The 26,340-nt window shown below is 48.6% G+C and overlaps 1 protein-coding gene across 1 annotated transcript; it reads right to left on the bottom strand.

The window, feature by feature from the left end:
* Positions 1-1,477: 1,477 nt before the first annotated feature.
* GCH1 (GTP cyclohydrolase 1) lies at positions 1,478-21,971 on the bottom strand. Its single transcript, XM_041413220.1, has 6 exons — positions 21,617-21,971; positions 10,767-10,876; positions 8,539-8,594; positions 5,806-5,837; positions 4,809-4,893; positions 1,478-3,825 (listed from the first exon to the last, which is right to left on the bottom strand). The coding sequence occupies exons 1-6, from the start codon at positions 21,924-21,926 to the stop codon at positions 3,699-3,701; spliced, it is 720 nt and encodes a 239-aa protein (XP_041269154.1). The 5' UTR covers positions 21,927-21,971; the 3' UTR covers positions 1,478-3,698.
* Between the last annotated feature and the right edge of the window lie 4,369 nt (positions 21,972-26,340).

Genomic DNA, 26,340 nt, shown 5'->3' with positions numbered 1-26,340 from the left:
GGTCACTCCACAGCACAGGGGCAGGAGGTGATGGGAGACACCCAAAATAACCAAAGCGAGAGAAAAAAACCTCAAAGAAGCTGCTCAGATATTTTCCCTTGAGAAAATAAAATTGATAAGCAACACATAGCACTGGGGAGCATCAGGAAAGGAATGGAGCACATGATAGATCAGGTGGGATCCTGGCAAATGGGGCAGGACAGGGCTGGGAGGATGTCCCCTTATTTAACAGGTTTTGGTCCTGTTTTAGCTTTTTGTTTTGGGGGTTTTTTTGGGTTTGTCTTTTTTTGTTTGTTTGGTTGGTTGGTTGGTTCTGTATCCTGAAATTTTGCCTTTTTTTTCCCTGCACATTGATGCACCTCATGCTGGAGCAGTGACTGTCACCTCCCCAGCCATTCCTGCAGCCCTCCAGCAGCTCCATGCCTTGTCCCAGGACAAGGCAGCTGAAGGGGTTTTTTTGGGTTTGTCTTTTTTTGTTTGTTTGGTTGGTTGGTTTGGTTTGGGTTTTATTTTTGCAAAATATTTGAAGCAAAATACTTTGAAGCAAAATATTTTCTCACCCCGATGAAAACAGATTTTCCCATGATGGCAAAACCAGTGAGGCTCCTTCCCAATCCCACACCTTAAAAAAAAAAAAAAAAAAAAAAAAGGCAGGGAATAGATAATTCCTTGCAGAAGTGTCTGTTTTCCCAAACTGACCATTTCCCACTTCCCATCACAAGCAGCAGCTTTTTCATGCACAGCTGAGGGAAAGACAGAACTCAGCCTCACCACAAGGATGGGTCTTGCCAATGCTCCTGGGGCTTTATTTCCAAACAGTTCAGACTATTTGCATCAAAAGGACAGAAGGGGCTGGAGGAGGCTTTGTTCATCATCCCCTCTCCCTGCCTGGCCACCACAGTGGACACAGACCCTGTGACCCCCTTCCCTCTGCACTTGGGCTGCCCTGCTCCTCACGAGTCTGGGATCCATGCATTTTATATTTTATTTTTCCCTTAATCCCAGCAATATCTGCTCCCTGGGAGGCTGGAGGACAGTAGGAATGGCTTTAAGGCAATCTACCCACCCTGCACCCCATGGGACAACCCCACCCAACCCTGGCCTCACCTTCCAGGTCCCTTGTCACAGATACTGATGGGATTTATTTGTTCAGGTATATTGAACATCTGGCCAGGAACCAGGAATTTCCTCAGGCCAATGTGAGGCCTCCAGGACGGCTCAAGAAGGGCACAAAGGGTACAAGAAGACTGTGAAACCCCCCAGGCTCAATGCCACTGCCCCTCACCACCCCTGCTCCAGTGTATTTGCTCTTGGTTCCCCTGGCTCCAAGCAGCAGTAAGAAGAAGGTGACAACAAATCCTGGAGGTTTTTTTGCTTCCCAGTCACCAGCTGGGGACTCACCTGTGGATAACAGCACCACCCAGCCCAGAGGAGCAACCCAGCACCTCATCCACGAGTGAAAACCATCTCCAGCTGGGGGAGGGAGCTCTGGCCCTTCCCCTGAGCAGTGCCATCACCTCCAGTCCCCCAAAGGATGCTCCCACTCCAAAGGATAATATTCTGCTTTAATGTTTCAGAGACAATGGACTGGTGAGCAGTACAACAGGGGCTGTACATCCTTTACATATTTACACAGAGCTGCTGTGTTTGGACAATGCTGACATCCCAAAAAACGCACTGAGATTGACAACAGCAAAAATGGGAACAAAATCCAAGGCCACGAGTAGAGAGAGGTGTTTTAAGGACTACAGGTCACATGGAAATAAAGAACAGTGGTGGTGCAACGTGAACTTTATCCTGAATAGAGATAAGTGGTTAAAACACAACTTTTTTGGTGCCTCAGGACCAAGACAGTGTTTTACAGAGACTTAATTCCCAAAGTGAAGCAAGGAAAGAGAAATAAGTGTACTGCTGTGTGCCCCTTTGGTCCTCAAAATCTCCTTCTAAAAGGAGAGGTTTACTGCCAAGCTCAGGCAAGAAAGATTTAAGGCTTTTCAGCTGGATATTTGTAACATACTGAACTGAAAACTTTGTTTTCAGGAAAACAAATGCCATGGAGTTGGTGTGGCTTAGCAATGTGCAGCACAGCTTGTTTACACCAGAGACAAACACTGTTCCAGCACCTAACCCTACAGAACCCAGGACAGAGGATGCTCTAAAAGATTTTTCCAATAATGCTGTGAAGGTCCTCAAAGTAAAATTAGTGTAATTAAACACATGAGCTTGTTCTCCTTGAAATAATTCTTTAGGCCCAATCTGACCAACCATGATTTTTATTCTGTTTGCAACTGGAGCAAGAGGGAGGAAAGTTGGTGAGATGCAGCTGGCCAGAGCAGGAACTGCCCTTGAGGTTCATGGCCAGGACATCTTGGATTGATGTCCAGCAAAGCAGAGAGCCCTGGGAACCTGTGGGCATCCACCCCCCTGGCTGACATCTGTTTTGCAAGCTGGGTGTGAGCGGGGTGGTTTTCATTTGCTCCTCATCTTTTCCCAATTAAGAGTTACAAAACACCCATTAAAATGGCAACAAAGCAGAAGTTCAGCCAAGTCCAGCTGGACTGAAACTTTTTGTACCAATTCTGCCACTTACAGAGGTTGCCACACACACAGGGGGGGAAAAAAATGTGGTTTGATTCATTCTGGTGGCCCTGGAAATGCTTTTGTCAGCTGCTCTTATGAAATGAGCTGTTGTCATTCCAGGTTACCCTGCCCTGAAATAACCCAACCTGTCGGCAGGGAGGGGAGGTACCATGTGCTGTGCTCAGGATTTCATGCTCACCTTTGGTCCAGCATTGGAAATGGACACCATGGAATGCTTGCAAATCTTCATTTTCCCATTATCAGACTAATTTTAGCTTCTCAGTCTAACCCATGGAAATCCAAGAAGGAAAGCTCAAGATATAAATATCATTAAAAACCTCTTTGGATACCTCAGTACTCTGCAGGTAGACTCTGCAGGGTTTTTTCCTCTCCTCTGTTAAAGTTTCCTTAAAAACAGTAAGAAACTGACAGTTCAAGTGGTCAGACATTCTGAGGCACAGAGAAAAAGGTGCATAAACCCCTTTGCACTGAGACAGGGCTGTGCCCCAAATAATTCAGAAGTTAATTCCCTGCCTGTTAAGAGGATAGGAAAAATGGAGTTTACACATTTCTCAAACAAAACAAAACAAAAAAAAAATAAAACAACCACAGAAAAGGAAGGTTAATACTAGCAAGAATATAAAACACACCCGAGGTAACAATTCAGAGGTATAACACACATATCCAGCCACTGCAGGACTTGCAATAAAACATGGTCCAATCATTCAGGACAATCCCAATCCTACAAAGACCCACATCCTTTCAGGTGTTTCCTGTGCTGCTCCACATTTATTCTAACAAACACAACTATTTCATAAATACCCACTTCACTCCTGAGCCCCACTTCTCTCCTGACAGCTGGATATTCTGCATTATGGATGGAAAAACATTTCCAAACTCCCGTTTGTGGCTTGTAACTCTGTGACATCAGCATCAGTGGAAATCCAGGAGGAGCCTCCCTCATCCCACCTTTCCCACGTGCCACCAGAAGCCTTTCACTGCACAAAGACTATGACAACAATTCACGACAATTGAGTTTAGAAGTGGGACTTGGGAACAAGGACAGACAGTGACACAGGACAGAACAATCCAGAGTGCATCCAGAGGGTGACACAGTTTCAGCTCCTGATGAGTGTCAGGAATTCCTCACGGGTCTTTGGATCTTCCCGGAACACCCCCAGCATTGTGCTGGTCACTGTTTTACTGTTCATTTTCTGTACCCCACGCATCACCATGCACATGTGCCTAGGAGAAACCAGAGGGGAGTCAGTGCACCAGGAACACTCCTGGGAAAGGGAATCCCACAGGGAGAGATGTCTCTCACACGGTCACATTCAGTTCTGGGAAGGTCTCAAAACCTCCACAACCAGAAATGGCATCTGCAGCTCCTCAGCTGTGGAAGAGTCACATCCTCAGCCACTGAGCTCTGCCTTCTCTCCTCTGATCCCAGGAAAATCCCACCTTCCCCAGGTGAATTCTGATCACAGGACATGCCTGCTGCTGGTGCCAGGCTCTGCACTGCTCGAGGAGGCAGAAGGAGCACAGGCATGGATCTGGGGCAGGGGACAGCTCCTCAGTGCCACATCTCCACAGAGGATCAGGCAGCACCCACTTTATATTGGGCTCCAGCACATCAGGATTACTAATCTTTTATTACTACTAGTAATATGTTATTATTAATAGGGTGGCTGTTATTATTGTTATTACTAATCCCTCTGCCTGACAACCAAGCATAGCTCAGAGCTACCAGGCACCAGCCCTGCAGCACAGGGAGCCATGATCCCACCCATGGAACATCTGGGATCACACAGAGCTGGGATCACACTCATGGAACACCTGAGATCACACAGAGCTGGGATACCACCCATGGAACTCCTGGGATCCCACCCCTGGAACACCTGAGATCACACAAAGCCAGGATCCCACCCCTGGAACTCCTGGGATCCCATTCCTGGAACTCCTGGGATCCCACATCCTGGATCACACAGAGCTGGGATTCCATGCATGGAACACCTGGGATCACACAGATCTGGGATCCCACCCTTGGAACTCCTGGGATCCCACCCATGGAACACCTGGGATCACACAGATCTGGGATCCTACCCCTAAAACTCCTAGGATCCCACCCCTGGAACACCTGAGATCACACAGAGCTGGGATCTCAGCCCTGGAACTCCTGGGATCCCACCCAGCTGGGATCCCACCCCTGGAACTCCGGGATCACTCACGTAGCTTCCACGACGACGCCGACCCCGGCGGGCTGCAAGGCTTCTGTGATGGCGACTGCAATTTGTTTGGTAAGGCGTTCCTGGACTGAGGGAAAAACAGGCAATTCAGACTCCCAGAATCCCAGAATGGGTTGGGTTGGAAGGGATATTAAGGCTCATCCCATTCCAAACCCCCCACGACGGGCAAGGACACCTTCCACCAGACCAGCTTGCTCCAAGCCCCATCCATCCTCTTTTCCATTTGTATCCTGGAACAAACCTTTTATTTTCTTGTTTATATTTGGAGCCATTTTGCATTCCATCTCTCCAACCACAATTTGTTCTAATAGCTCCCCCATTTCCTATTTTGCAAGAAGATTTTCTTGCCTCTCTGCTCTGTTTCAGTTTTTAATGTGTTTGTTCCCAACGTTACTGCTGCACCATTTATTCCACATGCCCAATTTCTCTTCTTAGGGAAAGGAAACAGATAAAAAAATGAGCTTTGTCCTGCAAAGCTTTACTTCCTGCAGCTCTAGCACCCTCTATTCACCAGCCTGGTGGTCACTGAGACTTCTCTTGCCAAGACCAGGCCAAATTTAAGCACAGGACAAAGGCAGCAGGATCAGCCCAACCCAAGGCTTTGGACCCTGCAGCTTCCTCTCCTTCTCAGGGGCAGGAGGCAGCTCTTGCTCCATTGCCTCAGACAAGGATTCCTGAAGGCATCTCTCCAAATCTCTGCAGGAGAGCCCATCCCCAGCAGCATCCAACTGGTTTAGTTATTCCTGGCAGCTCTACCTGGAGCACATTCATCCTTGGAATCAGTTCCAGCCTCCATTTAGTTTCCTAGGCAGAAGTTACCTTCACTGGGAATGCAGAGGCTAAGAACAATAACATAACCTCTTCAAGAAGCCTTTTTCTCCCCTCTTAAACTCCACATTTACAGTCCACCCCCAGTCACCAGCCCCCTGCACTGACTAGGAGAGGAGTGCACGCAACAAACATCAAATTTCGTGTTTACCTTGTAACCTTCTACTGTATATTTCCACGATCCTAAAGGAGAAAGGAAAAAGACAATATTACAGTTATTTCCAGCTGGCCACTGACTGATCTTCACAATTAATTTGGTGCTGTCAAAAGAGAGCCCTGTGCTGACCTGTGTAAATCCATGGCTGCCCAGGTATTCCTCATGGGCTACCCCTGGCATGTCACTGTGTTGAGTGACAGCTTCCCCCCACCTGCAGCACCAGGGACTATTTTAGGGCAAAACAGTCACTTCTCTGGTCTCCTTCTGCTGGTTTGGAATTCTTTGTATCCCCACCCACCTTTGGAATTCATGTCCAAAGTCTCCCTGAGCCCTAATTCCTGAACATTTCCCTGTGCTTCAGACTAGACCAAATGCTGCCTTAAGGTCAGCTCAGATAATGGATGCCCAGAATGCTGAAATTGAGCAAGGAATGTTTTGGATTCTTGCATTTGACCACAAATTTAGCTGAGAACAATGAGGCAGAATTGGTCTTATTTAAAACAGAATCTCTCCACCCACTCATATCTCACCCCATCCTTCACATTTCAGTGCAGGGATCACCTTAATGGTCCCCTCCAATACAACTCCAAATTTAAGCCATTGGTGGGCAGTGGAAGTGACACTCAACGACAGCTCTAGAATCCACACATTTAAGAAAATCCATATAATTGCTCTGTAACTGCAGGGGCTGTTCATGCCAACCTCAAATGCTTAATTACACTTCAAGTGGCCACAAAAAGGAGTTGCTATAGCAAGCTTTGATACCTGTCTGGTCACACCAGACAAAAGCCAGACACTGGCTGGCAGCCTGAAGCATCACTTACAAGAATCATCCCTGACAATGAGACTCTCCTGCTGTTTTTGAGAGAGACTTAAATGCACAAACTCCCCTCCAGCAATGAAATGGTTGTGTGACAGCATAAAACAAAGCAACACAATATTTAGATTAACCATATGGATAGGAAACATGCTCGGATATTGCACAGAAGTCCTAACAAGGTGTTTATGTAAAAACAGTTATTTGAAAGAGCATTTTCAAGCCTGAGCTTAAAACCCAGGGAAAGATGTTTGTTTACTAAATACAGGTCATCCACAACTACAGAAACTCACCACATAAAACTAATCCTATTATGAAAGATTAGGCCTAGAGCACCAACAGCCTCACAAATCTTTGCTTGAACACTGGTTGCATTATATAGGGCACCAAAGGGAGGCATGATTTACCCCCCAAACCCCTTCATGGCAAGCACACAAAAGTGAGAACATTTTGTTATACAAGAATCTAATCTTTTCATTATTGCAGTATATGGGAGGTTCACCCTCACTTTAGAAAGAGGCAAGATTTAACCTTTGAGCACAGTGCAGGAAGCCTTGCACACATTGATGCAGGTTTCCATTCTGAGGATAAACAGGAGGAAAATTGGATCTTTCCAGCACCATGTTGCCACTTGCATTTTAAAAAAAATCCATGAAAAGCATTTTGAGCTCCTTTTTACAGCTGCAGTCAAGAGAGAAATAGAGACCAGAGCAAGCACAAACCAGTGGATGCACATTTCAAATGTGATCCTTGATCCTGCATTGGAGCCCTGCAGAGATGAAACCACGTGCCGAGGACAGACTCTTCAGGAGGAATGGATTCTCTTCAGAAATCCAACTCCAAAAACCACCACCAACAAACCCCCCAGCCCTGCACCACTTAAAGACCCACCCAAACCCAACACCAGCCATGGGATGCCCCACACATCCCAAGCATGAGCAGCTAACAGATGAAAACTTTTGCCCAGCAGCTGCAGGTCTGACAGCTCAGAGCCCCAGCCTACAGTTCCAGCAGCTCCTACAGACACAAAAAAAAAAAACAAAAAAACAAACCATGCAGGAGAAAATCTACACATTGAAAAACCTCTTTCCAGCCTGGAACTACAGCAGGATTAACAGACCCATCAGGGAAAGCAAAACCTATGTTGTCTTTCTGAGCTTCAGCCAAATTTTTAGGTTTGTTTCTCCAAAAGGGACCCTTCCACTCTGATCTCAAATAATCTGCTTATTAAAGGGATCTACCATCCTCTTCCTCACCACACGAGAAAGTGTCACTTAATAACCAAGAGTCAGTGCAACAACTGACCCGAGGGCAGTTGCTGAGGAAAAAAGCTATTTTACATAATAAATGGATTTCTCAAGTGTATCACAATTGCTTTGTTTCTCAGGCTGCACTTTATCTATAAAATCTTCCCCACAGCACTCTCAGCAAGTTTTCAGTGAAAGAAAGAAACACCACATTTTTCTGAAGAGTCAGCCAAGAGATGAAAGCTTTAGATTTAATTTATATCCATAAAATGTGTTCATTTACAGTTTTTAGATTTTTGTTCTTATTAGTCAATTTATACCCAAGTGGTAAAAAGCTGGAAATTCTCACTGGTTTTTGTGACCTTCCCTAGAACAGAACAAAATTCTCTTTGCCTCAGAGCTCCTTGCAGACCCCAGTGCTCTGGGGGAATCTACAAAAGCATCAGGGCTCTGCTGCAGCCACTGGTGAGAATTAACACACAGCTCCAAGACTTATCTGTCCTCTCCACACAAATAAAACAATGCTGAGGATTGGTCTAAATCCAAACGCAGGACACAAAGTGGGCTGAGCTTTAGAGGGAGAGGAGATTAAAAAGATTAGCACAGCTAGCACAGCCTGGAATCCTTTTTGCAAATTAGCATCACTTTCATTAGAACACTTACCTAGCGAGCTTGCTGAGGCCAAGCACTTGTTTGTTGGGGAGATAACCAATGTGCACCTAGACAGGGGAAAGAACCATTAACAGCAGCAAAACCACCCTTGCAAGGGCATGTGAAACTCATGCACAGACAATGGGATGTGCATTTGCCCCGGAATTAACTCTGGGACAGCCCAGAAGCCTCAGCACGTGGGAGGAACGTGGCACCATGCAAGCCTGGGGAATTGAGGAGCTGAGGCTGTGAATACCTCATGAGGTCCTGGTGAAGAACAGCTGAGTTTTTCTGAGGGGGAGGAAAGTCACAGCTCTCCAAGAGTCAAGGCTTATGTTCCAAGTCTCAGGAATGCTACTGAACACTGCTGCATCTGGGTACAAAGGCAGTCTATTACTCAGCACAGCACTATTTGTCTAAAATAAACATGCTTTTCTTTCAAGACCTTAAATGGATTTAGGGAGCGGAAGGAAGAGGGACTGTGCTTTACTTCCAGTGAAAGTTCTCGTGGCAAGAAGTACTTTGCCACCAAAAATCAGGCTGCACTTCCTGATTTGATTATTTTTCTTGTTTTAGTATCAGAGATCACTGGTGATTAACTCAGCTTCCATCCTGCTCAAATATGGATTTACTGAACATGTACTTGAACTAAATTGGAAGAAGTTTAGCAGAAAAGTGCTCAGATATGAAGGAAAGGACATTGTTTTCTAAAAACAACTCCTTGTTTTTAGAAACCCACTGAATTCCAGTGGGTTTACAGTTAGATTATAAACCAGTCCTTGTGCCACTGTACCAGAGACTTGAAAAATTAGCCAAGATACAGCAGGGGAGTGTCAGTGGGGATTCTGGCTTTGCCTGGAGGCCCCATCTCAGAATCCTGTGCTGCTGTGCCTGCAGTAGAGGTACCACAGTGCACCTGATTACCTGGCTAACTTGCTCATTCCTACCCCTTCTGTTAGGCAATCAACCCACTGACACCTGAAAAGACATGAAACATTTCAGACAAAGTGAGGGACACCACTTAGAAATAAGTTTTGAATCCTGTTCCCCATATTTTTGCAGATTTATTGATTTCCTGTAAGGTAGAACTGCAAGTGCAAGACCTTCAGGTCACTGACTGCAGCCTGTTTGGTGCACCCAGCAGGGCAATGCTTACTCTGAATATTTGGAGCCATACCAAGTCATTTTGTAGGATGAGTTGGTGTTTGTGAGCAGATTTCTCCAAACCACACAGGCTAAACAGCTGGATGTAACAAAAATGCACACATTGCCACAGAAATAACAGGGAGAATATACACAGTGCATACAGCCAAGAGTAACAGGCACAACAGAAAGCTTGCACAGAAAAAGAGGTTATCCTGTTCTCCAGGATAAAACACCAACAGCAAGAAAAGAAAACAGACAAACCTGAATTGACTCAACTAAATAAACAGCTGGTTTCTGTTCATGTATTTTATTATTGTGAGACAATTTGCTTGGAACATATGTAGCACTGATTGAATTTTATAGACAACACAAGCACGTGCTGCTCTTGGACCTGTGAGCACTTTATGGTAACAGATGGCTCAGGCTAAGCTCCATCCTTCTGTGCTGATAAGGGACTGGAGAGGCTGAGATGTGCAGCTCCCCCTCAGAACTCTTCATCACCTCCACAGTGGTTAACTGGAGAAATTTTATTTCCCTAAAGTTGTTGGCACCACAATTCCAACACCCTCTGAAGCACCAGCCCCTTTCACAGGAGTCCCCAGTTAAGCAGAGCCAGTTTTGGCCACCTTCTCCCTGACTCGGCTCACATAATTAAGGCAGGGCTGCTAATGAGTTTGTTCCACTCACAGGGGGTTTCAGAGAGATGAATGTGCTCTGGATAGCTCTGAGCCAGAAGCTAAATCCATGACAGAGCCAGTGTGCAGGGTGAGCTGGTTTAATATCGAGATGTCTGCCCTCAAGGCTTGCTGCTGCTTCATGGAGAAGAGCTTTGATATGAAATGTCAGAAACCATTAGATTACTTAGACTAGGAAAGGTTGAGCATTATATTTCAGGAGCTTAAATTCAAATAAAACCTCACATTAAGGAGACCTTCCTTATTTGTATTCTGAAGATTAAACTTCTAGAACTGTAGCCGTAAGCAGCAAGTACTTACAGCCTTAAAAAGCTTTGTAGCTACAGCTACAAAGTCTTTTACATGTACTTAAGGTCTTTTATTGTGCATTCCCACATTTGTTCTGTGAGGGAGAGTTACCTTTCCAACAAATGGAACGAGGTGATGCTCACACAATGAGAACATGTCTATGTCCTTCACAATTACCATCTCATCATGGTCTTCGTCGAAGATGGCGTCGTTCAGGACATCTGAAATCAAACATTTGCATTAAAAAGAAACCCAAAAATCATGGCAGGCTCTTCCAGCCTGGGCCTGAGAAAGCTTGTAGCAAGGGCAGAACTCTCTCAGGGCTATAGATTTTAGGGTTAAGGTGTGGGAGGGAAGTAAGGAGTAACATCACAAGAACGTTTTGGTTTCGTAGGATCCTGCCTGTGCCCCCGTGTCACACTGCCTACGTGCTGCACCAGCAATCAGCCTGGAGTGTTTAATTTAATTAATAGCTTGAGCACGGGTTAGAACAGGTCTGGTCTCTGCAGAATTACTGACATCTAAGGAGCAGTTAACAGCTGATATTGTGGGCTTCCATCGGTGCTTCCACCAAGCAAAGCCAGCCCGAGGTCAGGGAAAACCTAAACCATCACAGCGGCTCCTCCAAGCACTTTAACAGCAGCATTACTGTCTCCAAGAAGGCTTTGCATGCAAATGTCATCCTGTAGCACACCAGGCAGCAGCTGTTCAGGTACTCACAGAAGTCAGAGACACATCTGGAGAGAGATTTGCTGTCCTGATCGGAAATGGGCAGGCACATCCACACCCCAGCCTAATTCTGCACCTCAGAGTTAGCAGAAGAGTGAGGTGCAGAAACCCCCCAGAGACAGAAGGGAGAAGAGACAGCTCAGTTAGGAAAGGAACACATTCTGTGACACCTGGCTATTCTCAGACCTCAGCAGAATGGATCCTCAGTTGATCTTCCACTTTCAGCAGTCCCTTGACAAATCCCCAAACAGTCTTGGCACAGGTTACAGCACATCAGTCTCCACAGAGATTGCAAGCACCTGAACCATGCTCAGACATCTTAAAAGTAGAATAGTCCCAAGTCATGAAACCAGGTCTTTTGAAGAACAAGAGAGAAAAGTTGTGTATGAAGGAGAAACTTGCAGGAGAGAACCAGCTGTACAGATGGGCTGATAACAAGGACAAGGAACTCTGCAAACGAGTTCACTGGAAGCCACACTGGCTCCTTGGAGTTACTTCCAGGAAAGCAGAGTCCCACACATCACAGGGCAGTCCCTGGTGCATGCAGGGCACTCAGGGACTGCCCTGCATGCACCACGGAGCTCCTGCAGGGGTGGTGACACCTGGGCCCTGCAGGGCCCTCAGGGCCTCCCCTGCATGCACCACGGAGCTCCTGCAGGGGTGGTGACACAAACCCAGCAGGGGTGGTGACACAAACCCAGCCAGGGTGGTGACACAGACCCAACGGTGGTGGTGACACAGACCCAACGCTGATGTCTGCTCTGCTTGCCCTGGTGCCTTCCCCTGACATGCACATCCACCTAATGGCCACCACCTGCTGTCGATAAGGGATCATCACTATCATGGAGCATTTTAATTTCCTGCCTGCTATCAGCACTGCACAGGTAACCCTGGAAACTGCGCGCGAGACGTTCCGCCCGCGCCGCGGGCCCTTCCCTGAGAAAGGCTGGCAAGCTGCAAGGCAGCCAGGATGAATCCCAGAAGGGTTTGGATCAGGTCAGAGGGCAGGAGTAGAGGGCATGAAAAAGGGCAGGGAGCAGCTCTGTGAAGGCACATGATTGTGTTCTTTGAATTTCGGGGTCTGGTTCACACCAAGCACTGCTGGGGAGGGTTTTGATTGCACGGGCAGCATCATGCAGTTGTGTAATTGTGAATTCGGCCAGGCAAAAGGAGAACCCAAAAGAGAGGATCTGAACAGGCTCAAGGGAGAGGGAAGGGAAGGCAGAGCAGCAGTCTGGGCTCTGAGCTCCCTCCTGCAGCACTCTGCAGCCGTGCCATTTCCACAGCAGAAAGGCAAACAGTGGTTGCACAAAACCTGCTGCCGTGGCCAGAGTTATTAAAACAAAATCCAAACAGATCCACGAAGCATCTCCAGAGTGACGGCTGCTGTTATTAGACCCCCAGCTCAGGTCACACCAGCCTCACCAGGAGCATATCAGAGCCTGATGTCAGATATGGATTTACGTCAGCACACGAGCAAAGCAGATTGTTCAGAACAGCCAGAAATGGCCAAATTCTCATTAAGAGTCCTGGTGTGTGACACAGAGCAAGGCCAGAGCTACAACAGAAGGTACTTCACTCATGAAGCCTCATATCCATTTGTATATGGATGGATATACACTAATTAACACAAAAAATCTATATTAGTGGGTCCTTACAAACTTCCTCTCACAGCTGTGTTGTATCATGGAGACAGCTCAGCCAAAGAGAACTTCAAGTGACCTCAGAAGTACCACACAGGCAACTCCAGGAACAAAAAAGCACCCTGCAACCTTCTCATGGCCAAAGCAATCAAACAGGAGCACAAAGGGCATTCACCCTTCTTGCACATCCCCTTGAATGCCACAGCCCAGTCCCAGCAGTGTGGGCAGCGCCCCTGCACTACCAGGGGAGTTTTAGAGGAAAGAAAACAGATCTGCATGTCAAGAACTGCAGCCACGGAGCTGTGAGGTGCTTCACACTTCTTATTTATAGTGGTCTTGCCAATTTTGCAATTTTATTTATTTAACATTAGCAGCAAGTTGCAGCCAGGTCACAGACAACACCTGCAGCTGTGCCTGCAGTGAGATGTGCTGATTTTGTCAGCACCAGCTACTCCCTGAGAAGAAGGGCCCACAAAGGAAGAAACCAGCTCAGTGTTAGGCCCTCCAAAAACTCCTCCACAAGTGCCAAGTGATACAAGGACACACAGGTAAAACAAAGTGTGAGGCTGAAGGCCACCACCTGAGTAAATGGCCATGGTCTTGAGGGACCATCCACCCCTGCTCTGCTCCAGTCTCTACTTCACAAGTCTCTCTTCCTGAAAATCAGCACAGCTTGAAGCCTGCCCATCCCTACACCTCCCCCTTTGGAGCCCAAGCCCATGTTGACAAAAGCAGAGTGAGCAGAGCATCTTTTCACAGCTGCTTCTACCTGTGTCCCACTGCAGCAGTTGTTTGCAGTAATTACACAGGAGGCATTTCTCTGGCACAGACTCAAACACCTTGTGCAGGGAGGCAACACCACTTTATCTAAATTTGTCAGGGTTTTTTAGGTTTTTTAATATTTTTTCTACTTTTTTTTCCATTTGCAATAGCATCAAATAGGGGTCATAAAAGCTCAGCCTGTGTGCTGCAGCACATCTTCTGGAAAATTTAACAGAGCTGGAAGGACAGAAGGGGAAGCAGCCTCAGACTGACCAGGCCAGAAGCAAAACTGGGAACAAATTTTTGCCCCTTTTCCCATTCTTTCACTCTACCTACCAGACCATGCTGCCTGCTTCACTAGTTTGATTTCATGGTTTGTACAGTCAGGGTGCTCTCTAAATTATTCCAGCTGATTTTTCCTTCAGCCAAAAGTTCAGCTCCTGGTGCAAAAACTTCAGTGGACTGCTGAAACTAAACAGACACCCATGCTGCAAGTTAACTCCTAAAACAGATCAGAATTAATTTGCCCTTTATCTTCAAAAAGAGTTGATAAAATGAAAAATCAGAACTGGATGAAGACAGAATGAGAAAGACCTTTCAGGATTTTGCGTCAGAGCTCAGCAAAGACACCTGTTGCTATAGAAACTATTTGCATGGCTTTAATGTGACACAGGGAAAGCAAAAGCACCTCTGGCAACCAGAGAAGGCAGAGCCCACCCAGAATGGGCTCAGGAGGTGAAGGGGAGGAAGGATGGCAGCACTGCAGCAGCTTCACAGCACTTCAGAGCTGCCTTTTTTACTGTGCCTGGGAGTGAAGTGCTGCAGGTTGCTCTCACCAGGAGTTTAAGCACTTCCCCGTGGTGTTAAGTTGCCTCACAGCTCTAATTTAAGAGCAGGTTGCTCAGTGCCAGCAGGATCAAGGCAGGCTCAGGAACTCCCTGACACTGCTGCTGGAGCTCATCCATCCTGGCAGAGACAAAAGGCACAAGGTTCTCCTGACCCCCATTTCACTGCTTCTGGCTGTCCCCACTGTCCCTTGCTCTCCATGGTGACCCTCAAGTGCCACAGGCAGGGTAGGAATGGGCTGAGGCCAAGGCAGGATGACATCCCATGGGACAATTCACACCTGCCACCAGCTGGAACAAACTAAAGCTGAGCTCAGACACCTCCAGAACACAGAGTTACACCCAAAGCAGCGGCAGTGTGAGCCAGGAGCAGGTCATGGTTTGGAGGGTGCTCCAGAAGAGCAGTGCCATGAGCCAGCCAAGGCTAACTGGTCTTTAAGGCATAAGCACCTGGGGAATGCTGGCAGATGTTTCTGGTTGTCTTTCCCAGAGTTCCTGCCCAGCTGTGGACAGATGTAACTGGCAGCAGGAGACACGAGTTTACAGCTGGATGTGTGGCAGGGAAACCAGCAGACTGCAGGGTCAGCATGAAATCTGGAAGGAAACTGCTGTAAAAACCTCTCAGCTACTGCTGGATAAGCAGCAAAATGTAAAGTCAAACCTGACTTCATTTTTCATTATTCATGTGATGACATTACAGGTAACTGTAGACAGGGAAAAGATTCCAGACAAGCAACGAGAAAATTATTGCAGCCTTTGAGTATAAAAAAAGGCACCAGGAATTTGTTATGCATTCAGAGGCTATAAAAACGTTAATGTAAAGGGCTTGTACTGCTGCAGAAAGTTAATGACTTCAAGTTGCTAAGAAAGGAGAGGCTCTGGGTATGTCATTTGCTTCAAGAAGTCTTGAAGAGCTCTAGAAAGAGGCACAGCCCGAGATGCCACATGACTGTTTAAACAGGCAGTAGAGTTCAAAAGATGCTGAGAAATGAACACTTGTGATAACACACCTTCCCAGCAGGAACCAGGAGAAACCTTAGACACAAAAGAATTTACAAGTTTCTGGCTACTGTTTCAGATTTCATCACCAAAAAACTAGAAACAGACTCTCAGCTTCAGACAGGAACATTTACTTCAGAAGCAAAGCTTAATCCCTCAGTTACCAGAAGGGAGGTGAACCAGACATGATTCAAGGGACATTTCATAGAAGCAAAGATAAAGGAGCAGCATTATTGCTGTTCAGCTAATTCTGGCCATGATTTGTACAGATTTGTTTATTTTCCTGTGAGATACCCTCCATGTTGTAGTGAGACTGGAGTCTATTCATAACAGACCAGCTACTGCAGACAGATGAAGTCAAGATTAGGTTCTAGAAGTTGTCCTCTGCCAGGAGGTTTATTAATATGAGGGAAAGCAGCGTTATGGAGATGCTCATTAAAATGTATCAGCATTTTTCAATAACCATTTCAATGTCCCATGCCACAGAAGGTGCTCATCCACACTTCTTTCTGAAGCTGAAACAAAGGAAAAATCAAAGACAAAACACTTTAGAAGAGCAACATGAAAGATCAGAAGCCTGCAACAGTTCAGATCCAAGAGGTTACAATATTTAATAAATTCCTGACAAAACCCAACCAAGCTTAGTGTTATCTGAGCATTAACAGGAAGGGGAGATGATCCAGGAAAGTCCGAGCTCCCAGAAATTTCACTGCATGTTCCAGCATGGTAGGCTTCCCTTCTGTGGGGGCAGAAGTTGAAGAAACCCCAAAAAAACCTCTCTCTGAACAACCCTGGATTTCCCACCCTCTGGTTTACCAAAAACAAGCCCTGGCTGGAGCACAGCAGTGCTGAGGTTTCACAGTGCTGCATCCCTGTCCTCATGGATGAGGCAGCAGCACCTCGATTCCAGGAAAACACAGCACCTCCCCAGCTCCTAGCAAAGGGCAGTGCTGCTGATCAAACAGCCTTGTTTGCTTAAGCACTGTGTGTTTTGACACAGCAATGCTCAGCACCTCAGCACAGCAAACCCAGCAGGCTGGAAAAATTGAGGAGCTTACACCATTGTTGTCCTCTATAAAAATACCAAATCCACACAGACTAGTAGAAATTATTACTAAGGTTGAGTTTTTTCATCCCTCAGTGTATGAAAAGCATATAAACTAATGGGTGAGGAAATTACCTAACTAGGTAATTTCCTAACTTTTTTCTTTGCTTTGAAATAAAAGCTGCCCAGTAGAGTCACTTGCCTTGCAGGCAGGTAACATGCAGCCTTTCAAACCACAGAGGTCCAGGAAGCAAAGTTATCCCCTCCTAATATTTCTGATTTTCATTTCCCTGTCAAACACTCTGAAAGGATGGGTGAACCTGCCAACATGCCTGAGAGCTGCCATGCCCACATGAATAAAGGCTGGGAGACTCCTCTGGCAGCAGCTCCCACCATCACCAGCAAGCCCAGACTGGTGGACAAGTTTTGCTTTGAGTGTTTGTGGCTGATGAGAACAACTTAACTTCCTCCTGCAGAAGCAGGCAGCTCGTCCAGCCCTGTGCCTGATGTTTCCTGCAGGATTACACAATCCAAACAAACTCATTTATGATTCACCTTTCAAAGGCAGAATCATTGACACTGTTTTTGTAACTTACCAGTTGCTTGGGTCTGAAACCTTCAGTTTCAGTTGAGAGTTAGTGCTGTCTGCAACCTTGTATTTCCATTTATTCACTCATTTACTGCCTTTGCACACACCTGTGCTTTGTAGTATTTATTATGAGACCCTCAGACAGCACCTCTGAGCATGACATGAAGCCTTTAGTAAAAGGAGGGACAAGGTTCCACCTCTGTGTGGCAGGTAGCTGCCTGAATCAGCTCTCAAAAACCTAAAGGCACCTGGCTCTCACAGCCCTGCTGTCAGCCCTCACCAGCCAAGGGGGCTATTCTGAAATACAATTTACACCCAGAAACAGGAAGCTGATGGCTCTGACCCTGGAAAAGGACACATGTTCTTGGACGCTGGCACAGAAGCACTGCATGAAACTGGGAGTTACTTTTTTGGTGACTTTCCTACTCTGCCATCCTTGCCAACACTTTGAGAGATTTCTGTTGCAGCAGCTGCCAGTCTACACCAGTCAGTGCTCAAGTCTTCACTGAGCTGTCAGGATTTTTAATCTGGTCTCCAGGTGGATTTTATTTGAAATCACTAGAGGCATTCTTGCCAAGTGTGATGACTGGTACTACAGAATTGGGAACAGCACATTTGAATACACCCTGTCAATGAAAGAAGCTGAGGCCTTTGGAAAAGCCAGGATTAATAAATGACAATCTGGAATTAACAGAAAGAGCCAGATACAGACATTTAACAAGTAAACTCTACTAATGGCTCTGACACACAACACTGAGCAGGTGCAGAACACAGATAGCAGAGATTAATGGAAGGTAAGGCAGGAACAGTCACTCTGCACTGCTGAAAACAAGGGAGGAATACACAGAGTAGAAGCTGGAAAGCAGAATCAGCTTCTCTGCTGCTCACAAATCTGAATGCAGAGACAGAATTCAGGTGTTATCCTCCCTACAGTACTAAAAAGTTAAGCCATGGGAAATACAATACAAATACAAGCAGGTGTCATGGAAGCAAAGTGACAACACCCAGCACAGGAGACCAAATGAGAGCACATTTAACCATGCTCCAGGTTATTATTATGCTCTCAGACACACAGAAACCAAAAAGTTCATGGAATGGTTTGGGCTGGAAGGGATCCCTAAAGGCCATCTAGTCCAACCCCCTGCAATAACACAGGGAGGTGAAAGTCAAGCACACCAAACACAGACCTGGCAGTGCACAGCAACTTTACACTATCCAGGGGGGAACAGAGCTGGAGAAGGGTCTGGAGCACCACGAGAGGCTGAGGGAGCTGGGAAGGGGCTCAGCCTGGAGAAAAGGAGGCTCAGAAGGAACCTTCTGGCTCTGCACAGCTCCTGACAGGAGGGGACAGCCAGGGGGATCGGGCTCTGCTCCAGGGAACAGGGACAGGACAAGGAGAAATGGCTTCAAGTTGTGCCATGGGAGGTTTAGATGGGATATTGGGGAAAATATCTTCAATGAAAGGGTGATCAGGCACTGGCACAGCTGCCAAGGGCAGGGGTGGAGCCCCCATCCCTGAAGGGATTTCAAAGCCATCTGGATGCGCCACTTGGGGACAGGGGTCAGTGGTGGCCTTGGCAGTGCTGGGGGAAGGGTTGGACTCTATCTTAGAGGGCTTCTCCAACCTAAACAATTCTATAATTTGGGTGAAGATCTCTCACATCGTCCTTTGTGCTCCTTTATGGGAAATGAAAACTCCATCAGACATTAACTGCTTTCCCCCTGCCTCCCCAGGGCAGATGCTGCAGCAGCGAGGTCACAGGGCTGATTTAAAGCCTGTCCCTGTTGTGACATTCACTGCCCTGGTTCACCTGTGTCACTCCCTCCTGGCTGTACACTCTGGCAGCTCCATGCCCTGGCAGGGTCTGTGAGCTCAGCAGGGACCCATTGCAACACACACACTTTGCCTCTGGCCATGTGGCTGTACAGCCACCACCAAGCTTTCACCTGAGGAACATTTCTTGGGAGGATGGAACTTGCAGATATTGTAAAAGCCCCTCATCTTCTGCCTGTTGCAGGGATAAAATGGAAATACTCTTCAAAACACACCCTGCAAATCACTGCTTTAACCTCTGCCTACCCAGAGAGCTCCACAGGAGGAGATGAACAAGCTGCAAAAAAAGCCTGGGAAAACAAGAGGTCAGGGCTGCTTCTTTCAGGTTTTTGTGGGAGGGTTTGGGCTTGTCTGGTTCACTTTCTTGGTTCATTTTCTTTTTCACAAGCCACTTGCTGGTCCAGTTCCCAGCCTGGCCAGGCAGAGATTAGTATAACCAAGGGAACAGCACAGGATGCTGCAGCAGAGACAGCAGCAGTTCCAAAGCTACTCTTGTGCCCAAATATTCTGCAGATGTTGGCTCTAGGGTTCATCAGGTATTTAAAACTCTCTAAAAAAGAGTTTATTCGTATTGTCTCTCCTAACAAACTCTTCATCCACCACTTGCTTTGCTGTCTGCTGTGGGCTTCTCCTTCAGCTGCAGCTCTTCCTTCTGTCTGGCTGGGAAGGGTGAGAAAATTGGAAGCTGAGCATCCTGCAAGAAGGGGTGAGTAGCTGGAAAGTAAAAGGATTCCCCACCTGACACAGGAAGGAATGTTAGTGGCACAGCTTCACATGATTTCCTAAAAAGAAAAAAGCAGTCCAGGAGTAGAGCATGAGCAGTGACATTTTCTTGTCACTTATATTTCTTGTCACATTATATCCTTGGATATAATACAGCTCTCTCCCATGGATAATCAGAGGAGGGGAGTATCAGAACTACTCTGCTCAATTAAATGAATGTGAGAGATTAGAACACCACAGAGAACCCATCTTGGAGCAGAAAAAAGTTTTTAAAATTACTTCAGGTAACATGAGCACACAAAACTGGCAGCAAGATAAGAGAAGACTTAAGAAGGGCAGCAACCTCACCCAGGTTCAGCACAGAAATTTGTGCTCAAATTATCACTGAAAACATTCCTTCTGCTAGAGCCTGGCAGGACGTGACTGAGAGACCTCCTGTGTTTTACAGCAGTAAAATGAAGCAAGTTAATCCCAGTAAACAAAAGATGATACCTGATGAAACCTCACCTCAAACACACCGTGCAGCAGGACTAAGAGAGGAACAAGGATGGCCACTGCAGCCCAGAGCCTGCTCACAGATGTGAACCAAAAACCTGGCTTGATCTGAAAGGCAGAACAACTTCCAAGGCAGAAATGCTGTTCCTGGGACACAACAGTGGCACAAGAGTTTAAGATGGCCATGAGTAAGTGAATGCTGGAAGTTGTAGAAATCTGATTTCGAAAGAGCCAACAGCAGAGAAATAAAAAAGAAACTAAACACAGAACCCAGCCTGAAGTTGAAGCACAGTGCCCTCAGAAAAGGGCTCTGATGTGCCAGCAGGAGCTCCCTGGTGCCATCAAACAGCACAATTCAGCCTCTGCTTTCATCCTGATGGAGCTCTGGGGCAGGCTCAGCACACCATGCTGCATTCCAGAGAGCAGAGCAGGAGCAGCCCCTTCCTCAGCCACACTCAGAGATCCTTGCTGACTCTCTTTGCATCCCTCACTGACAGGAACTCGCCTTTTACTGTAAGAAGGAGCAGAAAGGGGAACTCCCAAGCTCTCCAGGTTCTTTTTTACTGTTTGTACTGGGTACAGTCTATAGCCAAGAGGCTGAGAAGAGGAAAAGTGATGTAAAAAACCAAATTTTCAAGTATTTACCCTGCATTTGAGCTATGAGTGGCTGATAAGAACACATCCCAGCCAGTTCCTTTCCTCACACCGTCACCCAGCAAGCAGAGACACTCAGCTGGGGCAGGGATGTGAACCTGGGTTCCTCCCCACACCTGCACTTGCTGCTGGCACCCTGAGATGGGGAAGGGATCTCCCTGTCCCCTTCCTTTCTCCTCACCTCGCTTCCTTAAGTTTCATTCCCACCTTTGACAAACCTCACTCGATTAAAGCATCGGCAGAACGGGACTTTTCCTGAGGAAATTCAACCCCCTTCTGTCTGCTAATGGAAACAAATATTCCCACCCTGTCCGAGCACAGCCTGGCCCGGCGGGGAGGGAGGAAGGAGGGAACCCACAAGTTCCTACGCCGGGGCTGGAAAAGTTTCCATCAGAAGAGAGAAAGCAAAAGCACTTGCTCTGCTCACCCAAGCGAGAGGCTTACGACAGAATGGAAACTTCACCTGCACAGAGTTTAATAAAAAAAACCCCGAGATATTTGGGGAGGGAGGGGACAGCGAGACATACAGGTGATAACGAGAGAGCACCACTGGGTGATGCGGTGACAGCGCAACGATGCTTGAAGAAATTCATTGATTCATTAATCCAAACTCCATCCCCGCAGCCCCGGCAGCGCTCCCTACCCGCGATGGTCTCCTGGTAGCCCTTGGTGAAGAACTGCATGGCCGTGGCCGCCCTCCAGGGCGTCTTGAGCAGCCCCTGTCTCTGCGGGTCCTCGCCCAGCGCCCGCAGGATGGAGGTGTAGGCGGCGGCCAGGCTGGGCAGGCTCAGCTCGTTGTCCTCCTCGCTGCGGGGCCGCTCTCCCCGCCACCCTTCCCCGCCGCTGCCCGTGCCGGTGCCCGGGGGGACGCGCGGCTTCTCCGCGGCCGCGGGCGGGGAGGGCGGCGGCCGCTCCCGCCGCGCGTACCCGTTCCAGCCCCGCGCCGCCTCCATGGGCAGCGCCGTGCCCGAGCCCCGCAGCCCCCGGGCCGTCCCTGCCCGGCCCGAGCCGTCCCGGCCGCCGCCGCCGCCGCCGCCGCTTTTATCCCGCCCGCGCCGTCCCCATTGGCCGCTGCCGCCGCCATGTCACCGCTGCCGTGAGGCGGCCGCGCTCGGCGGGAGGGGCCGGCGTGCCCGGGATGGGGAGACGGTACAGGGGGGGATCCCCCGGGATGAGAACTGAGGGGGGATACCCGAGATCCGAGGGGAACCCCGGGCTGGGGTGAGCGCTGGGGGTGGAGGGGGTACCCCAGGCTGGGGGGATCCGAGGGGATCCCCGGGTTGAGAGCCTGGCTGGGGGTGCAGGGGGGTCCCTGGGCTGAGGCGTCGGCCGGGAGTACGGGGGATCCAAGGGAATCCCCGGCGCTGGGAGTGCAGGGGGATCCGAGGGGATCTGGGGGCTGAGGGTACGGGGAGGATGCCTGGGCTGAGGGGTGTGCTGGGGGCACGGGGTGCTCCTGGATCAGGGGGGATCCCCGAGCTGAGGGATGTGCTGAGGGTACGGGGTGCTCCTGGATCGGGGGGGATCCCCGAGCTGAGGGGTGTGCTGGGGGCACGGGGTGCTCCTGGATCAGGGGGGATCCCCCGAGCTGAGGGGTGTGCTGAGGGTACGGGGTGCTCCTGGATCAGAGGGGATCCCCCGAGCTGAGGGATGTGCTGAGGGTACGGGGTGCTCCTGGATCAGAGGGGATCCCCGGGCTGAGATCCGGGCAGGAGGGTCCCCAAGCTGAGGGTGCAGGGGGATCTCTGGGCTGAGGCATGGCCAGAGGCTGTGGGAGTATCCCAAGACATCTCCAAGCTATGGGATCCCCCAGGACGAGGTGTGTGAGCAGGGTGGGAATGCCCTGGGCTGGGGCTGTGGGAGGATCCAGAGGGATCCCCAGGCTGACCTGGGCTGGGAGTCCAGAGGTTCCAGGAGGGAATCCCATGGAGTGAGGTGTGCTGGGGGTATGGAGGCAGCAGTGGGGCTGAGGATATGGGGCACCCCCGAGGCTGAAGTGTGTGATGGGGGTACAGGGGGACCCCCCAGGCTGGGGCACAGTGGAAAAACCTGAGGCATGGGAGAAGGGTACAGGGAGATTCCTCAGGCTGGGGGTATTGGGGTTCTCCAGGTTGCGGTGTGGGCTGTGGTTTTGGGGGGGATTCCCTGGGCTGAGGCAGGAGCTGGGGATTCAGCCCCAAGCTGCTGTAGGGTGCCTCCTGCCATCCCCCGCTGTGGGGAGGGCTGTGGGGAGCCCAGGGTGAGCAGCAAGGGAATGGGGATGGATGGAGCAGATCCTGCTGGGATGGATGGAGCAGATCCTGCTGGGATGGATGGAGCAGATCCTGCTGGGATGGATGGAGCAGATCCTGCTGGGATGCAGGTTCGTGCCCTTCACAGCAGCTCCCAGCATCATTCTCCATGTTCTCCTCATCCCCTCAAACTCCTAGAGCTGTTCCCTTTCCCAGCAGGGTGGTGTTGGCACATCCTGCCCAGTCACTCCCTGGCACTGCTGGAATGCCACCAGCACCATTCTGAGGCCACTGGGGTTGGGATGCAGTCACCAGAATGATCCCAGGCATGGACTGAGCCTCCTTGGTGACCATTCCCACCACCTCATCCCAGCTGGGCTTCCATCCCTCCAAACCCCTGGTCTCTGCAGACACCTTCCTGCTGCAGGGCTGGCGTGTCCCAGTGTTTTCATATTCCCACCCAGGATTCTGGAAATGTGCTAACTCGGATGACCCAGACCAAATATTTTGAAGCTTCTGTGGAGAACTTTATAGGCATGTCACCCAAAAAGTGGTTTGAGCATCCTGCATCCTCCTGGGCACTTTTGGGGCAAACCCAGCAGACAGAGCACAGCTTGGGTTCAAGAGTTGGTGAACAAATAAATGCTGGGGCAGATTTTTGGAACACAGGTCCCCTCCAGCTGGAGCTATTCTGGGATTTTATGAGCTGGAAACTGAGTCTAAAGGCTCAGCTGAGCATAGGGTGAATGCTCCATCACCCAAGCACGAGCAGGGGGACTCATATTTTCTGGATTGCAATCAAATAAATGGCCAGGATCTAAAGGAGCCACAAACCCTTCTCTTCACACCACTGGTCCTTAAGGCAGCAGGGACAAATTGTCCCCCTCTTGTGCCTAGGAAATGGTAAATTGCTGGGAAGATAAGGAGGGGAAGGAGCTGTCAGAGGGTGGGGTGTGACTCACTGGCTTTCCTCCTCCTCCTGACACAAGAGCTGCATTTAACTAAGACAAGCAAGAGAAAAAGAGAAAAAAAAAAAAAAAAAAGAAAAAAATACCCCAGCAGCTGTAACACGCTGCACATTTCCACATTTATCATTTGGTTTCTGATCACAGGTTTTACCAGAAGAGTCAGGATGACTCAGGTGAAATCCAGGGCCCTGCAGCCAGCCAGGCTTTACTCCCTGTTATTGCCCCAGGCTCTGATCAGGAGCAGGAACTGCTGCACCAGAAGGATTTGGAGCCCTGAACTGCATCCCTGCTCCTCCCCAGACACCCAGCTCATTTCCCAGTCCTCTGAGGATGTTCAGATCCTCTCTTTGAACCAGACAAGTTCCCTCACTAAAAACACCCGTGGGCCTCAGCAGAAGGATCGTGCTTCCCTTTGGATGCCGGCCGAGCAGACTCGGTTCAGAGGGCTGGGTGATGTTCCTGAGGAGCTTCAAACCACTGAGCCCTAATCAGCCATACAGAAAAGGGCTTAGCAAAGGGCATCTAAGCATCTTGGCCCTCCCTAGTCTTTGCTCTCTCTGTTTTCTTGGAAAAGAAGATAAGCTCCCTCTGGAGTCAACCCCGACTTTGTAACCACCTGAGCTTAGCTGCTGTGGGAGCTGGTTGTAATTTTTCTCCTATTTATGGGGCAAGAAGGGCATTTCCAGCTTATTTACCAGCATGATCACTGCCTGGCTGTGCAGAAAAACACTTTTTCTGAGGGTGTTTGAGCAGGAGTTGCACGCACGGGAGCTGATGCCAGCAGTTCTGTTAACAGCCTTTGCCAACATGGAATTAGTAGGTTCAGGTAATTGGGATTTGTGCCAGGATGTGGAAGGACACAGCCCAACTTCCAGCCACAGTGGAGTCCTCTCCTTTTGAAACACAACCCCACATCAGCTGGGTAAGAAGAAGCACTAAGACTTTTGGGGTTTTGAAGTATGTTAGGATGAGATTCTATTGATAATTCCCTGTTACTTACACCCCATGTTCTCATTAAGCCTTCTCAAATAAGTTTTTCTTTGCTGTTTCTGAATACATACCAAAAAAACAGTGAAATACAGACTATAAACTAGAGGAGTCAATGAATATTAAAGGTTGGAAATGATCTCTAAGACCAACAAGTCCAACCATTAACTCACCACTAACCCATGTCCCCAAGTGTCACATCCACATGGTTTTTGACCACTTCAAGGGATGGTGACTCCACCACTTCCATGGGAAGCCTATTCCAATGCTTGACCATTCATTCAGTGAAGAAAAGAATTTCCCCAATATCCAATCTAAAGAAATTTTCCCCAATATCCAATCTAAACCTCCCCTGGCACAACTTGTGACCATTTCTCCTTGCCCTGTCCCTGTTTCCTGGAGCAGAGCCTGATCCCCCCTGGCTGTCCCCTCCTGGCAGGAGCTGTGCAGAGCCACAGGGTCCCCCCTGAGCCTCCTTTTCTCCAGGCTGAGCCCCTTCCCAGCTCCCTCAGCTGCTCCTCACAGGACTCGTACTCCAGACCCTCCCCTAGAGGGAATGTGCCCTGTTTTTCTCTCCTCTGCTTGCATAGAGCTTGGAGGGTATTTTCACACTTTAAAGAGAATAAATTCTTAAAGATCAACAGAACAAGGGGTGCAAAAAAATCCTGATCTTGTAACTTGAATTCTTTTCAAATGTAGAATAAGGTTTAGAGGAGGTGTAAGCCCTGTGCAGCCACTAAAGGGTGCTGGGGGTTCCTTGAGAGAGCCAGGGGATGCTGCAGGGGGCCAAGGTCCATGGGAAAGCCCTTCAGAGGCCTCTCTTGTCTTTGAAAGTGGGGAAAATATCAAAAAGGAGAGAATGGAGCAGGTCTGTGTCCCGGCTCCCGCTCCTTGACCTGCTTTAGTCTGTTGAGCTTCCTCGTGGCTTTGGTGGGACGCAGCTGGGAAGGGCTGGAGCATCATTCCCTGTGTGTGAAATGTGCTTCTCAGGGTTGCAAGAGTGGAGTCCCCAAAAGAAACCTCTCCATGCCAAGGCTAAGATGAAATACCCTGGGCAGTCCTCTCTGGGGCAGGTGAATCCATCAAAAAGGTGTTTCAAAGGGAATCTCTGCACAAACAACTGCTAAAAAGCTGTTAGAATAAATACAAATAATTCACAGAAGACACCTGCTTTTCCTCTG

Source organism: Onychostruthus taczanowskii, unplaced genomic scaffold, assembly GCF_017590055.1.
Source record: "Onychostruthus taczanowskii isolate IOZ18803 unplaced genomic scaffold, ASM1759005v1 scaffold103, whole genome shotgun sequence".
In the NCBI taxonomy this organism is placed as follows: Eukaryota; Metazoa; Chordata; class Aves; order Passeriformes; family Passeridae; genus Onychostruthus; species Onychostruthus taczanowskii.
This window is presented reverse-complemented; position numbering and strand designations above follow the sequence as displayed.